This window comes from Phyllostomus discolor, chromosome 8 (assembly GCF_004126475.2).
Source record: "Phyllostomus discolor isolate MPI-MPIP mPhyDis1 chromosome 8, mPhyDis1.pri.v3, whole genome shotgun sequence".
Lineage (NCBI taxonomy): Eukaryota > Metazoa > Chordata > Mammalia > Chiroptera > Phyllostomidae > Phyllostomus > Phyllostomus discolor.
The window spans coordinates 87,042,457-87,056,072 of record NC_040910.2 but is presented as its reverse complement, the minus strand read 5'-3'; the positions used below and the strand labels follow the sequence as shown (position 1 = coordinate 87,056,072).

Genomic DNA, 13,616 nt, shown 5'->3' with positions numbered 1-13,616 from the left:
CTAATCCTGAGCCCGAGGTTGGCATGGAAGCAACAACGCCAGCCCCCTGCATGAGGCCAGGTGATGGAATGCGGAGAGAGGGTCCACTTGGGTTGTTCTTCTACCTAGCACCCTAAAGACATCCCCCCAACACTAGGGAATTTGGGGGAAGGATCTCCAGTGACGACTGAGATTGAATTTCCACCCTGCCTCATAGAAAAGGGGCTTAAGTGCCACTTGGTTTAATTTTAGAAAAAAAAAAATCAATGTGATGTTTCTTTCACATCACTTGAGTTTGTGGAGTGAAGTCAGGTCCTGCTAGAGTAACAATTTAATCCTGAAATCTCAGTGGCTTAACACAACCAAGGCTTCTCTCATTTGTGCTGCCTGTCAAACGAAGGTCAGTGGGGATTCTGCTGAGTGACTCAGGGACCCAGCTTGATGGACACGCCAGCCTCCCAGAGCATGGCCTTCACAGTCATCAGGGCAAGAAAAGGAAGACACTGGTTAAGTACTGGCTCTTAAATGCTTTGGCCAGGAAGTGAGGTAGGTCACTTCAGTACACACCCTTGACTAGAGCTAGTCACGTGGCCCCGCCCTGCAGCGGCGTGCTGGGACACGTGGAATTTGGTGCCTCTGCCACAGCCTCATGGTACTTATTTAATGTAGGATGCGTCTTTTTATTTAATGTGATTAATAACTTGTGTTTGTGTAGAGCTCATTACAGATGTCCTTGGGGGATTCTTTCCATGTGTTATCTTACTGGAGTCCCCTCCAGCCCTGTCAATAGATCATCCCTCAGATCCACAGGGGAGGAAATGAAGGTCCACACAGCAGAGGTGACCACATAATAAGTGAAAAGGAGGAACTAACAGCCAGAGTTTCCAACCTGGGTCTTTTCTGCTTCTCCACAGAGGCTGCTGAGAACGTGATGCTTTGTCAAAGATTTATTTAGACTACTGATGGAAACTCCTTGAAGGTCAGGGTGGTGGTGCCATGACTATACCAAGATGTCAGTGCGATTTTGCCAAATGGGCTGATTTCCCAACCCAAACTCATTTCCCTTCTGGTTGAAATACAATCACTTCCTGCCCTCAGAACTGCTTTCATGCTATGTTGCAAGAGACCACTTGTGTTCACTCTGGGCTAACTGAGTCCCAACCCCGTCCTGACCTCACAGAGTCACTGCTCTGGCTTAGCGGTTGAGTAAGACCTATCCGGACAGTGGCCTGAGGGTCCAGATAGGAGGAATGTGAAGAGTGACAAGAGAGCCAGTTTTCACCTTTTGACCTCAAAAATCATCTCTGGAAGAAGGGGGAGCTAAAAGTCTATCCATAAACAGATTAAAAAGAGAATAAATGAAGAGCTAAGCACTTGGCCCCAGGAGGGGACTGAGGCTGTCTTGTCTGAGAGTCAGGGAGGTGGAGGAGGCCAGAGGCCTTCGGAAGCTGGGAGGACCACCCCGGGGGGAGGGGGCCTGTTTCAGAGGTGGTTTTGCCTCTGTGAGTCTGCTCAGGCTGCCATAACAAAAACCACAGGCTGAGTGGCTTAAACGACAGGCATTTGTTTCTCACAGCATTGGAGTCTGGAAGTCCAAGACCAAGGTATTGGCAGCACTGAAGCCTCTCTCTTTGGCGTGCAGATGGCTGCCTTCTCACTTTGTCCTCAGATGGCATACATGTCCCTGGTGTCTCTCCTTCTTCTTATAAGGTCACCACCCTTATGACCTCATTTAATTTTAATTACCTCTCTAAAAATCCTATCTCCAAATATAGTCACATCCTGAGGTGTGCTGTGGGTTACACTTTCAATGTTTAAATTTTGTGGGAACACAATTCAGTCCATCACAGCTTTGTTAGATCTGTGAAGGGTATATTAGATTTCTTTCTCATTGACATACGGGAAGGGCTCCTACCACTAACAGCTGCCTGTCCACGGCCCAACAACTCACCAGCATTCGGAAGCTCCCTGGGCCTTTGCTTGTAGAATAGTACTAAGTTGTATAGAACCCTTTCTCTTCCATAGCCACAATAGTGGAACCTCCCCAAATGGCTTTGATCTATTCTGGTCAATAACATGGCAGAAATGACATTTAGGAGGTTCTGGCTAGGACCTCAAGGGACTGTGTACACTTCCACTCTCTCTCTGTAACCTGCTGCCGCCATGTGAACAGGACTGATTAGCCAAATGGGGGATGAGAGGCCATGTGGATCTGAGGTCATCGTCTCAGTCAAGGTCTGGACATGGGACTCCATGGGAGGGAGTGCATCCCGGATCAGCAGAGCTCAGGCAGCAGCTGACCACAGATGCCTCAGTGAGCCCATCAGAGACCAGAAGAACCACTCAGCTGAGCCCAGCCCAAATTGCTGGCCTGCAGAATCGTGAGCTAAGTAAATGGTTCTTGTTTTAGGTCACCATGTTTTGAAGTGATTTGTTAGGCAGAAAATGTACTCAGGGTCTAAAAGATGTCTCTTGTGCACAAGGGGCCAGAAGCATGGATAGAGCCATGGCAGCGGGGAGCTGGTGCTTGTCCAAGAGTGTACCACACTCTTGTTGGTGATAATGGCTGGGGGTGGGGGCCGCGGGAGACGGGGACTTGGGTTGTAGGCACATGAAGCTTATTCTATTTCTACACATTCCAAATCAGTGGGGTTTCTTTTTGGAGAAGCAGAACCTTCTTTTCAAAAGAAATCCTACACAGAATCCCCAATGTGTGTAAAATAGGTACAATTTTTAAATTATGTCTACAAATCGAATTTAGATGATCAAATATGTAAAATTATTTTAAAAAGCTAATCAGTAAGAACAAGAGGGATAATAGGATTATGAACTCAAGCACTCAAAACCAGGGGTCAGGGAGCACAGGAAGAGTGTTGTTTCTGCAGCCAATTAATTCCTGCACATTATTTTGGTAGCAGAGTGTACGCAATCCTGACCAGCACACGTCAGTGGCTGGGGCTGGAGATGGTTTTTAACAGCTCACCTTGCCATCCCAGGATAATCCTCAATTGAAGAGAGGCAGGAGGAGAAGCCATCTGCCCCCACATGATACGCGTGGCAGGCTCAATGTGCTACCACAGGCATATTACAACCAGTGAGAGTGTTCTCATCAGAACTGCCTGAAGGTACACTTTTGCAGGATGAAATGTAATCAGCCATTTGCACAACCCACGAAGTGCCTCCCAGAACCCTGTGAGTCCACGAAGAACACTTGGAAAATGTCCCGTATTTCCACTCCGACAGCCTCTGAAAAGAAATTCCAGTTGAAGACGTGCACAGCTTGAAAAACAGAGCATTAGAAGGAGTCAGGGGCCATGGAGTCTCCCTCTTAATTTCAAAAGGAGAAACAGGGTCTGGAAGAAGGAAAGTGCTGCCCTCGGGATTGGAACGTAGGCATCTGGGCTCCAAGAGTCATCTCGTTTCAGGAGAAAGAGGCGTGAGCCCATGAATGACCTGAGTTTCCATTACTGTCTTCTTTAGACTCTCATGGAGGGAGTAAAGTTGATTTAAGAGAAAGCCTCCAAGAGGATAAGAATCTAAATGGTTGGTTTAAAAAGTCTACACATTAGAAATTCGTTATGAATGAATTTGTTTTTAAAAAGTCTTATTAAAACTCCAGAACAGTAGCTATCGGAGTCAGATACTGTGGCAGACATAAGTTGAAAAGCTTCCCAGCAGGTCACAGAAGTTCTGGGCACCCACCCAGGTTTTGGGGAAACTGCTATTCCCCACACTGATCCACGTGGCTGAGTGGAGAACTGAATGGTGAGTTTCCAATGCCTGCACTTCCCTGGTGTCAGTGATTACTGATTCACCTCAAAGCTGGGCCAATCATAGCCTTCTACAGCCCAGCTGTGTTCCCAGACATGGCCTATCAGCATCTTTGTAAAGGGTCTTTCTTCTGGGAAATTGGAGAAGCCCTTTGATCACTGTGGTCCCCGGGCTCTGGGATTTGGAACCGCAGGAGGGATTAAGAGAGGCAGATAAACTGTGGAGGAGAGTAGAGACAGCTGCCCTGACTGAGTGTTGGTTTCTTGAGTCTCTACATTTCCTTCCTGTTTATGTTAGTTTGAGTTGGGTTTTGTCACATGAAACCAAACTATCCTGATGATGTAGACAATGCTTTGCAAAAATAATGAGAATAAACATATGCACAGAGAGCAAAATTTAAGGAAAATATAGATCTCATTACTTGAATTAAGTGAGGTCCAATGTCCCCATTTAAAAAAACAACCCTACAATGAAACATCGGGGCTTGAGTTGCTTATGGGATAGTGGTTCGTCAATCTGACTTTGTCTAGTATCTCTAAACGCTCAGAGGAGCACAGAATGTGTAAATAAGCAGCTATTGGTTGTGCATAATTATTTTTTTTTAAATTTATTTATTTTTAGAGAGGGAAGGGAGGGAGATAGACAGAGAGAGAGAAACATCAATGTGCAGTTGCTGGGGGTCATGGCCTGCAACCCAGGCATGTACCCTGACTGGGAATCGAACCTGCAACACTTTGGTTTGCAGCCCGCACTCAATCCACGGAGCTACGCCAGCCAGGGCTTTCATAATTCTTAACTCAGTGAAAAACACGAGCTGAGTTGGGTGTGTAGACAAATACACCTTCCCTATGGGATTTGTAACTATTCAGCTGAGGAAGAAAATGAGCCAGAGATATAAAAATCCCATTTGAGTGAAACTGAGACCCCATGGGACACTTGAACTGGCCAGGAGAGACACTTTGTCCCCCCCTGTGGACTCCATTTTGGTCCACATCATCATCATATTGACTCATGACACCCTGAACTTGACCCAGGCATTGACCCCTGAAGGCAAGTTTCTTATAGGAGAGTTGTGTTTGACTTCCCAGGCTAAACTGCTGATTTTTTTTTTCTGCCAGGAGAGCTCTTTTATAACCCATCAACCTTGCCCAAGTTTTTGAAAATCCCATCCCTCCCCAGGTCACCTTGTATTTTACAGTCCAGCTTCTCCATCCACGTGTCCCTGTGCCAATGATCCCTAAGGTTTCTTTTTTACTTTCCATATTTTGCTGAATTTTATTACAGGTTCCTGGCTTTTTGGGAACTACAGAACTCTACTATTTTCTATTTCCTGCGGCTCCCCAAATTTATGTGGTTTATTACTAGTGAACCCAATAAAATAGGCCATTTGCTGCTTCTTAACTTTGCTACTTGCTCAAGCCAAGTTCTGTTGGCTGTCTCCAGGCCTTGGCCTCAAGGTCAGGCTCTAGGGAGGGCTGCCAGCAACTGCGAGGCACTCCAACTCAGTTCTGTCCTGATTTCACATTTCCACCACAGGACATCCTGCCAGGTGATGACAGGCCACGGAAGGGACTGAGCCTCCCCCCCCCCCCCCCCCCCCCCCCCCCCATTCTATGGTTTTCATTAGATTCTTACGTGTGTGCCTGCTTGTTATAACAGGTACGCAGACGCTCCCTGCCTGGTGATTTCTGCTCCACCACCACTGTGGCTCTTTAGAAAGCTCTCCCCATTCGCCTTTCAGCCGTCTGCCAGCCGGCTTCAGCTGAAGCCTCCAGCTTAATGAATAATCCCAAAGAAAACACAGGCCAGCACCTGCCCCCCGGGCAGGTCAGGGAGTGCTTTGGTGAAGTCAGGGTCTTTGTGTTGCTCACTTTTCTTCAACATAAGCCCTCTGGCTGCTCTTTCTCCGAAAGCCCAGGGAAGCCTACAAAATTTCCTCTTGTTGGCAAACAGCACCTTCTCAACTTTCCTTTGGGGCATTCTTCTTCTTCTTCTTCTTCTTCTTTTTTTGAAATTGATTTTATTCAGATTACTGCAATGGGGAGAGAACTCCAGACCCAAATTTTAGAATGTCTCAGGAAGGTGGTTTCGCCTCACATGTTCATAGGGAGCAATAGACAAGTTATAGGTGGGGTGATTTTATAGTGGAATTGTTTTTTGTGCAAGGCTTTTGCTATAGGAGTTAACAGACCATGGACTGACAGCTACCCCCTGTGCCCCAAATCCTGACGTCATCTGTTCCCAATTATTTGTTCCAGATACTTGCTTTGTCTCTCCCCAGTAGGACGGCACAAAACAGATGTGTCAGTACGACCACATGCAAGCTGGGGGCTTTTCACGCGAGGAGCAAGTGGCTATTTATTGTCACCTGAGGCTCCAGGCAGCTGCTATGAAGCCAGACAGTGCATGGTCATAAAAAGCAATATGGTATTTTATGGAGAGGGTGCGTCCACCAGGGAGGGGTGGAGGTAGTTGGAAAAGCCTTTCCAGAAGAGGAAAAGTGAGGGCCTGTGGACACCAGAGGATGCCTGGTGGTGGAGCCACTGGTTAGAGCGTGGATTCTGGAGCCAGACGCTCTGGGTACAAAGCCTGCCTGTGGTTTGCTTGCTGCCCGACATTAGAAGGCCAATTATATAACCTCCTCCCTAGTTTTCTCTATAAAATGAAGTAAACAGCAGTACTGTATTTGTTTTCTATTGCTGTGTAACAATGCACCGCAAACCTAGTGGCTTAAAACAACACCCACGTATTAGCTCACAGAGTTGCGGGTCAGAACTTCTCGTGTGGCTAGGTTCTCTGTGCAGGGCTGAAGGCTGAAGGGAAGCTGTCAGCTGGGTTGGGTTTTCATCGGGAAGCTTGGGGGTGCGGGGGAAGTCTGCTCATCTCTATTGTTCGCAGAATTCATTTCCTTGTCGTTGTAGGACTGAGGTCCCTGTTTCCTGGCTCACCACCCTTGCCATGTGGCCCCTTCTGTCTTCAAGTCAGCAAATCCTTATCGTACTTTGAATCTTTCACTTCCTCTTCTCCCGTCAGCAGAAGGAAACTCTGCTTTTAAAGGGCTCATGTGACTAGACCAAGCACACCTGGATAATGCCCCCACCTCCAGGTCAGCTGCCCTTTGCGGCAGTATCTGGATCAGCATTTGATTGGATGCTCAGGAGACCGACTTGGAATCCTGTCTACCACACACCCCTGCTTCTAGGGCAGTTGTGAGGCCTGAGTCAGCCAGTGCAGGTCAAGTACTTAGCACATATCTGGTATGTTTCAAGTAGAGATTTGTATGCAAAGAATTAGCCAGTTGAGTTCCCAGGACTGATGAGAATTTGGTTGGGGTGAAAGGAGAGGGTAAGGGGATGGAAATAATGAGACAGCTGAAGGGCTTGCCTGAGGGGCTTCATTTCGATATATTTGGAAACAGGAAGTGCCTGTCCCTCTGGGGTGAACAGCATGATACCCTCTCTGGTTTTGCTGTGGTGATGGCAGTGAGGATGGGCTTCAGAATGATGGACAAGGGGCTTCTGGGCCAGCTGTCTCAGAGACCATCTGCTCAGAGACTTTGATTTTCAGAAGAGTGAAGACGTTCCCTCCAGCTATAAGTCCGGGGACTCAGAAACCACTAAAACAGCAGCGTTTCCCAAACCGGCCAATAAAGATCTGACTGGGGGAAGTGGGAAAGAGGAGGCGAAATTCCCACTCCTTCTGCTAACCACACACAGGTCGTGGTTGAGGTCCATCTGAAACTGAAGAAGGCCATTTCCTTCCTCAGCCTGGTGTCCCTGGCAGAAGAATCAGACAATGGACCAAGACCCCGCTGACCCTGGGGAAAGGCTGACCCCTGAGTAACATCTGGGCTTTGATCCGCTCTGTGGGTTGAACTGCCTGCTCCCAATAAATCTATGTTCCAAATGGTCTGGGGCCAGCATGAGATAAGCAGGGAAAAGATTAAAAAAAAAAAAAAAGAAAAAGAAAATGGGGCTGAGGGGAGGATGAGGGGGTGAGAATAAAAAGATTGCATTTTTCATTCCAAAGAAGCTCTTCTTTCAAAAATGCCTCCACTAGACAATTCCCTTTTCCAGCTGGGCATTTTTCCCTCCCTCCTGGCTCTTTCTCCCCCCTCTCTTCTATCTGCCTCCACTTCCGGATCTTCTCAAAGCTCCCCCGGAGAGAAACTTGGGCCAGTGTACACCCCGTGAACAACTGTCATTTTTGAAAAGCCGCCCAGTGTCTTTGCTGTGATTTTGAAAGACCGACTCCGGGTCAGACTTTCTTTCAGTGGGAGCAAGGAGATAGCAGCAGAGGGAAAGTCAGGGGCTGCCGATGGTAAGAAAACCAGACACATAACACAGACACTTGTGACAAACACTGGATTTATAATTGCAGGAAAATACAACTTTCCTGGTACTCGAGGAAGATGTCAAGAAAGCAAAGCAGAGGGTAGGAAACACATGCTTGCATTGTAGCTGCTGGAGTTTCTACGTCAGTGAGGCGTGACCCAGTTTGACCTTGCTGGTCAAGACCAGAGGGATCCAGAGGTGCCAACCAAAGACATGTGAGCAAAATTGGCCAAGTTGGCCAGTTTTGATATGTCAAAGGACGGATGTCTTCTGGTTCAGGCAGCCTGTGGGCAGGGAAGAAATCTAAAGGTCAGCCTCTGAGACGCAAGGATAGCAACAACCTGGACGGTTACCTGTGCTCCAGGCAGGCCCTGCCTCCCACCAGCCCTCTGAAAGGAACAGGCTTGGTCTGGCTGGCTGGTTTACGGCCCGAAACAGTGACGACCACGTGTCCCTTGCTCACTGTGCTCTCTCTCGCCTCTGCACTATTCAAGACAGGTGTCATCGTGCCTGACGGAGCCTGGTGCCGGCTCACCCACCGTGATCAGTGGCCGATGACTTGACAGAAACACGTCCCCTGATTATGTTTTAACCCGGATTGTGCCACATTTAGCTACACTGTGAGGCGGAAACAGAGGAAAGGAGGGAAGGCCAGCAGGTTGAGGACGAAGGCAGAGAGCCTGAGTGTGAGACAGCATGTGACTAGCCCACCCCACGCACGACGTGACTTTTACACTTTAACCTCACTAGTTATTGACAGCCAGTGAGCAAACATTGACTGAGTACCCAAAACATTCCAAACAATGTATAAGCTCCCGCTTCCACCGTGTGAAATCCACAAGGAATGACCAGGGGAAAAAGACGGGCCATTACCTGTCTCCCACTGGTAATGAGCTGAAGTTACAAGAAAGATAATTTCCACTTTCAGCTTCATACCATTACTTATTAGAGTGATGGTAAAAAAAAAAAAAAATCACTCAGACTAATGGTCTCTCCTGCCAGTGGTGAAGACTGCTGATTTGGCTTATTTTACTACCTGCTCCTCTTTTGGTTTGGCAGACGGTTTGCTGATAGGATTATTTTGGAGAGCAGTTAACGTTAGGTAATTATTGGCATGGTAGCCTCCACATATGTCTACCAATCCCTGGTGTTTAAATATTGGCTGGGTTGTGGCTACAAACAGGGACAGTTTGTGCAAAAGATAAACAATTAGCAAGGCCATTCACTGTGTCTTCCTTTGCTGTCCATTGTAATTATCTGTCTACACTGAGAGCTGGAGCCTTCACTGGCCCTGCCTGTGACAGCAGGCATGTGGGCATCATCAGTGCCTCAGGTAATGAGCGACGGTCTCTCCCAACTGAGCTCCAACTGTGACTCCAATTCATGCTGGCTGATGAGTCTTCCACGTTCCATTTGTAATCTCGCTCGCTATACGAAACAATGCACATGCCTACTAGTAGCATCCCGTGGATGTTTACAATACGGCCTCTGAGTCCAGTCCAGGGCTACAGCCCGCAGATCTCACTTGGATCTCAGGTATTAGAAGGAAGTGATGACCAAATACCACAACTGTCACGTTAAACCAACCACGCCAAAATGCTCTGCTCCTTCTTAACACAGCAAGGTCACTGGCCTCCCCCATTGATCTTTGGCTAAATGACCAAGACAATTTCTGATCAGGAAATGTTTTTGTGACACATCCCGGTGTAGAAACAAAGCTCGATAGCAATTGTTGGACAGATGGTTGAGAAAGAGTTTTGCTTTTCTGCTAAAATACTCCTCTGGGATTTCCTTCAGGACCAAAAGAACATGGGGAAGTTTAAAGCCACAGCAATGAAAGCTGATCTACACTCACAAAAGCAAGCAACTCTGCCCACAGCCCCTCATTCTTAAACCTGCAACAGGCAAATTTTCTAAGGGCAAAATGTGCTAGTTCACTGACCCAGACCTCCGTGTTATGAATGCAATAAGGGTAACATTGGAAATGACAATGTCTGAGAAGCAATCACAAGTTGCCTTTTTTTTTTTTGCACACAATTAATGATGGAATTGAGAGCCACTTTTTTTTTTTTCCTAATAGAAAGTCATCAGCCATAGAGTTGCAATTGAAATTCACCACAGTGATGTCAGCCAATAACTCTCTTTTTAATTTCTGGTGGTTTGTCTCCCCCAGGCAGTCGCAGTGCTCCAGAATAATGAGCAAACAGTTACACTGGGCGAGCACTCAGATTTATGGTCTCCTGTGCTCCGGAGGGACTGTTTCCCCGATGACATCTCATTCTGAAATCTCTTGTATTAAGAAAATTGATGGGTGTGGTGCAAAAGTGAACTCTGATGTGAGTGGCATTTAGACAAGTCCGCACTTCAAAACAGAGTCCTCACTCACACAGCAGCTTTCTGCCATTAGCTGGGGGTCTTCTCCAACACTGCCCTTCCCCTTGCCCTTTTACGAAAACATCCTTCTTAACTGTATCCTAAATACGTTTGGTATCTTTTCCTTCTACGTGCTATCTTGGGTTTTAAAAACTCCCAGGTAGATTTTTATCTTCTGTGAAAGCATCAAGCCTCAGATCCTAGTCAACCCAAATCACCAGGGTACTAAAACTGCCTTCCCATCATCACACGCAACAGAAACGGACAAATCAGGTTTTAAATAAAACAGAGCGGTGACCTTATCAGGGAACTGAAGGTTGCCTTTCTGCCCTGGGCTGACCTCTCACTGGGGCAGAGGAATAAGTAAAGGGAAATGGCTGGGTTTTCAGGGAGTAGACTTGCTTTCTGGAAGGCGCCCAGGTCCGCCCAAAGAGCAGAGTGCCGAATTCGAACAAGCCCTGGAGTTACTGTGTTTGGAAACCTCATTCTGGAAAGCCGAAGTCCAACAGTGGCTTTCCGCATCAGGGCAAAAGAAAGAGGGCGGAAATGGACCAGGGACAGAAGTTGGACTACGCAGTGAACAGGAAGCTTAAGGGGGAGAGGCTGGGAAGATTTCTTGGCGACGCTGCTCCATAGAAACTTTTTTCTTGCACTGAGCTCTGTCTACTGGGGCTGACCTCAGAGGTCCACAACAGGGAACCTCCGAGGTCCCTGGTGTTGTCTGGGTGCGGAGCGTACTCCGAGCCCAGGGACAGGGATTGTGAGCTGGGCGAAGCCGCCAGGGCCAGGGCCAGGTGGGGGGCAAGGGGGCGCAGGGAGGCCGGGCCGCACAGGCACTATCCCGCTTGGCGGGTGGGGTCCTTACCTGTTCCAGCGGGCCACCTTCCTCCGGTAATACCGCAGCGTCTCTTGGCTGGCCAGCAGCACGTCTTCAGGCCCGAGGACAGGGGGCTCCTCCGGGACGTTGTACAGCGGGTGGGCGAAGAGGGCCTGCAGCTTGGAGCCGGGGCCACTGCGGCCACTGCGGTCCTGCTCAGTCCCCGGCCGGGCTCGGGAAAAGTTGTGCGCCGCCGTGTGGGGGTCCGAGGCGGCTGCGGCGGAGTTCAGGTCCAGGGAGGAGGCGCGGCGGGCGCACGGGCAGCCCCGCGGGCGCTCCCGGGGCCGCAGCTGGCGCTGCACCTGGGGCCAGAGGTGGAAGTAGAGGTCGGCCGACAGCAGTGCGCCCAGCAGCAGTAGGGTCAGTAGGCGGTCCCGGCGCAGTCCGGGCATGGCCCCTCCGGGCGCGCGGGCGACTCCGGGGACCCAAGGGGTCTTTGAGCGCAGAGGGCCGCCTGCACTCCAGCGAGCCGGCCGAGGTCACTGCGGTCAATAGGGCTGGAATGCTCACCACGCGGGATAGCTCCGCTTTTGAAGGGTGTCGCTCTTGAACTTGGGGACCCGGTGCAGGGGCTTGAGGTGTCGGTGGGCGTCCCTGCCCTGCGCGTAGTGGAGAACAGGAGATGATGTCTCCCGGGTCCCTGTGTTGCGCACCTTCTTCCCCCGTGCCTGCCCGCCCGGGGGCCCGCAGCAGGTGAAGGTCCGGGGGTGCTGGTGTGGCTGTCCCCGCGAGTGGATGGGCGGCGGGGGGGGCCCCAGCGGGCAGGAGCGCGGGTACGGGTGGCGGCGCTCGCCTTTGGGAGGAGCGAGACAGCCGCGGAGCCTGGAGTGTCTCTTCAGAGGATGCTGCCACCCCGTAGCTGCTGTGACTGTTCCTGGGGCTCCTTCTGCGGGCGGCGGGACGCCCGTGCCCCCGGCTCCTCCCGCGAGCTCGTCTGCGCGCCCGACTCCTAGAGGCAGAGGTAGTGCCGGCTCCCCCGCCTGGCCTGGCGCCCGCACCTCCGCCCACTCCCAGCTGGCACCTGCCTCTGGCGCGGCTCGCCAGCCAACTCCGATCCCTCAGCCGGCTCTGCCCTTCCACCTTGTCACCCTATCCTCTCCTCGCGCCCATCCCCCTCACCCCAGGCCTCCGGCTTTCCCTGCCCTACGGTTCAGTCCAGACCATTTGGGGGACTCAAGTGGTGTGTGTGAAAAACCTTTGATATTTTCTTTTTTCTTTTCTTTACTTTCTTTCCTTCCGTCCTCCCTCCCTCCCTTCCTTCTTTTTTAAACAACAAAGACTCTCCTGAGAGCCTTTCTTCTGTGAGATCGATCAGGGGTGTGTGTGTGTGTGTGTGTGTGCGCGCGCGCACACGCGCGCGTTTTTTTTGTCTTTTCTCTGTTTATTCCCACGCGGCACACACTAGATCCATAACAACCACATGTCACGTGGGGAGCACAAAATGGGCACTGAGGAAACACCTACTTAGTGAATGAAAAAGTTTGACCTTTACAAATAAGGCACGAGTTTACCTAGAATCTTGGTGATTTCCTGTCTGGATAGAGTTTGATTCCAACTGGCCTTGTGCTTCACAAAGAAGAAATTTTTCCTCCACCCAGTGAGGGAGGGGCCCTTGATGACCCCACTCTGAACTTTTGTATGTAGCGTGGTGGGAAAGTAGTCCCCCCCAATGAGTCACTGGAGGACACATGGTCGGCTCTCCTGGTCTCCTGTGCAGGAGCTTCTACTCCCTACCCCATTCTCCTTTTGAGAAGGAGTGAGGGGGAGGGGGGAGCCCAGCCCCCAACTCCTTGCTTTTGTACTTGATGACTCAGTAGGAGAAGGAAGGCTCAGTCTGACCGGGTTCGTGGCCCCACCCTCCTGAATGTTCAGGAAAATAGATCTTTGTCTTGAGCTGCTTGTCCAAGTGGCGAAGTTTCCCATGTGTGTTAATCCCACTCTTTCCCTCCTTCCCTGGCTAGAGGCAAGACCCTCAGACACACTTGCACTGGTGCATTCAGACCAGAGTTCTTCCCACCTTGGGTTCAGCGAGGGATTCCTGTGGCCTTCGCCAGCCCCTCATCTGTAAAGGAAGACAGCAACAGAACTTTCTCCACAGGGTTATTGTGTGGCTTCAATGAGTTAAAGTATATAACTTGCTTAGAACAGCCAGCCCCAGAACAGTGTGAAATGTGTTTGCTAGAAATATGCTTACTTCTTGGTTTCTGTACTACACAGCAGTAGGACAGACTGTTCATGAGTGGAACAAAAACAGCAAAGTCTGGGAAAGGAATATACCAGGA

At 49.8% G+C, this 13,616-nt stretch overlaps 1 protein-coding gene across 1 annotated transcript in view; it reads right to left on the bottom strand.

Moving 5' to 3' along the window:
- FAM20A (FAM20A golgi associated secretory pathway pseudokinase) overlaps window positions 1–12,340 on the bottom strand; it is a 31,456-nt gene extending 19,116 nt beyond the window's left edge. The window contains exon 1 of the mRNA XM_028521693.2: window positions 11,323–12,340. Within this exon, the coding sequence (XP_028377494.1) occupies window positions 11,323–11,726 (404 nt within the window). The 5' untranslated portion in view covers window positions 11,727–12,340. The remainder of the gene's footprint in view (window positions 1–11,322) is intronic.
- Between the last annotated feature and the right edge of the window lie 1,276 nt (window positions 12,341–13,616).